At 33.7% G+C, this 2,550-nt stretch overlaps 1 protein-coding gene across 1 annotated transcript; it reads left to right on the top strand.

The window, feature by feature from the left end:
• Positions 1–509: 509 nt before the first annotated feature.
• LOC111879556 (uncharacterized) lies at positions 510–1,874 on the top strand. Its single transcript, XM_023876021.1, has 3 exons — positions 510–1,465; positions 1,659–1,721; positions 1,817–1,874. The coding sequence occupies exons 1-3, from the start codon at positions 510–512 to the stop codon at positions 1,872–1,874; spliced, it is 1,077 nt and encodes a 358-aa protein (XP_023731789.1).
• The last annotated feature ends 676 nt before the right edge of the window (positions 1,875–2,550 follow it).

Here is a 2,550-nt window from a genome sequence, read left to right as displayed (position 1 = left end):
ACTATCTATTTTGAGGAAAATATCATTAGTATAAAAAGTAATTTTTAATTAATTTTTTGTTAATTTGACATTTTGATTTAGATTTTCCATTTAAATTTTTTAACTATTAAAAAAAAATAGGCTTTAAATATATTATAAAAATTATGTTTTAAATTTAATCTCATATTTAGATTAGAAAACTAAATATTTATTGGGTCTAATGTACTAATTTATTGAAATTACTATAATATTTATTGGGTTTAATGTATTAATGTAACAAGAAATTTAAAAATTGGGATTTCAAATGAAAGAGGTTGAAAAAAAAGATTGTGTTACTTAAAGAAATGATTACACGAATTTTTTCATATAATAACTCATATATTTATTTCCGATCTTCGAGCTTTATAATAGAATAAATATTTTTTATCAAATCCGTCCTTGGAATAATCGAACCGTCCAGTTGAAAATTACAAAAGGACCGGCTGAAATGACTTCTGTATAACACTAAATTCTTAGGAAATTATCAAGAAATGGAGAACAAATCCATCCCTCAATCCCAATCTTCTTTAGGGTTCTATGGAATCTTCAGGGAGTCTATCAAAATCACATACAGAAACACGAAGCTACTGCTTCCAATCCTACTTTTTGCGTTTCTTTCATTATCCCAGTTAGAATTTTATCAGGACTACATACAAGTACCTCTTCTTAAAGGTTATATGTTGGAGTTCGCACAAAACCCAAGGAAGCATCATATCCTCCGTCGTAAACTTGATATAATTGCTTATCGAGGTGCACTTGACGACATATTTGAGGTTCTTTTTATCAAACAGTTGACCATAGCCTTTTCTTCTATCATAAAGCTCTTTTTTTGTGTTGCCACTGTTTCGTCTACATATGAAGCTTACACTTCCAAAGTATTAGGCCTCAAAGACATGTTCTTGAAAATAAGAACGAGCTGGAAAAATGCATTAATCACTGGCTTTTGCGTGTTCTTAACCTATTCAGCCATTATTTGTGTTTACCTTGCTGCTTACGGCATAACCAACATCGTGATTGCAAATTCATGGTCATATTTGATTTCAAGAGCTATCACTATTTCAACCCCATTTTGCTACTTATACGTGACTTCCCTTTTGATGTTAAGTATGGTTGTTTCAGTGTTAGAAGAAGGTTTTGGTGGTTTTAAAGCAATAGGAAGATCCAAGGAACTAATGAAAGGAAATAAGATAAAAGCTTCGGTGTTGATGGTTCCTTTTGTTATTGCAAGTTCTTATTTTCATCATATGATTTATTATGGTATTTCAAGCGATCATCGATTGAGGAGCACATGGCTGGCTATTGTGATTTATTGCACAAACGGATTGAGTTGCTTGTTGAACCTCTTTATGTTTGTCGTGTATACTGTCTTCTACCATGAACGGAAAACAAGTCTTGACCAGAAGGAAGTAAAAAGTCTTTATCGTCCCATTGCTTCTGGTGAAGCTTAGTGTGCATAATCGTGCCTTCATTCACCATCATATATATGTAACAGGGTGGCTTATTTGTATCATCGATCTGAAGTTATCTTTCTTTTATACAGACTCACGGATCTTTTCCATATTTTACAATCACGGAAAGCAAACAATTAATAGTTTTTTTTTTTTTTTTTTTTTTTTTTTTTTTTTTTTTTAATTCCTCAGTGCTTTACTCAACTGCTGTTGTGACATTTTCCGTATTCTAGATAGTTCATTATTCTATTTTGTGTAAAAAATCAGATCCTAAGTTTTAGTTATGAGTTTCTGTAAGTGCAATCAGAAAACAACAAAGTAATCTGATGTTGCTTTGTGTACTGATGCAGACGTGAACCCACAGATCAAAACAGGGACGGAAAAGAAAAACGTGAAAACAGGGGATAACAGGATTGCTTGGAGCCTAAGCTTTGTTAGCTTCAAAAAATCTTGTTCTGGAATATAATTACAAAGTAACCTAGGTCCTAATTTATACTAAACACAAAGAAAACCCGTCTAATTCAAATACCACATAAAAGGCAAGTTTCCTAAGACGACACGGTGTGGGTAACCGGCAGTGCCGTTTTGGTGACGTGGCCGGCCTTTAAGAGTGTTACCAGGGGGGAACACCACCCCCCTTCCCCTTGTGTGGTCTTGAGTAGCCATGACAACAAGTTGCAACCCCATTTTTCATTTGACTTTGTCTTTCTTTCTCAACTTTTTTCTTCACCTCAACCCGTTTCTTAATGGACCAACACCCCAAAAAAAGTGGTAGAGATTAAGAAGCTTTTTGTTGCTTACCAGGCCTCACCACCCGGTTGCCCACACCTAGTGGTCTTAAAAAATTCCTAAAATACCTGTGGAGTTAAACATGTCCCAGATTGTGAACTATCCAACATTTTCCCTTCTAATTAAGAATCTTGGACAACTTCATTCTTAGTAACTTCTGTCATCTCTTCAAACTTGACTTTTCCCATTGATTTACTTAACGTTTCCTTCTTTCCAAAGGTATGCACTTTGACATAAACTAGGCCAAAACTTTATACACCTTTAATATACCTGAATAAATATACAGTATGATAGT

Source organism: Lactuca sativa, chromosome 7 (genome assembly GCF_002870075.4).
Source record: "Lactuca sativa cultivar Salinas chromosome 7, Lsat_Salinas_v11, whole genome shotgun sequence".
NCBI classification, from domain to species: Eukaryota; Viridiplantae; Streptophyta; class Magnoliopsida; order Asterales; family Asteraceae; genus Lactuca; species Lactuca sativa.
Note: the sequence above shows the minus strand (reverse complement) of the source record. Positions and strands in the feature narration are given on the sequence as shown.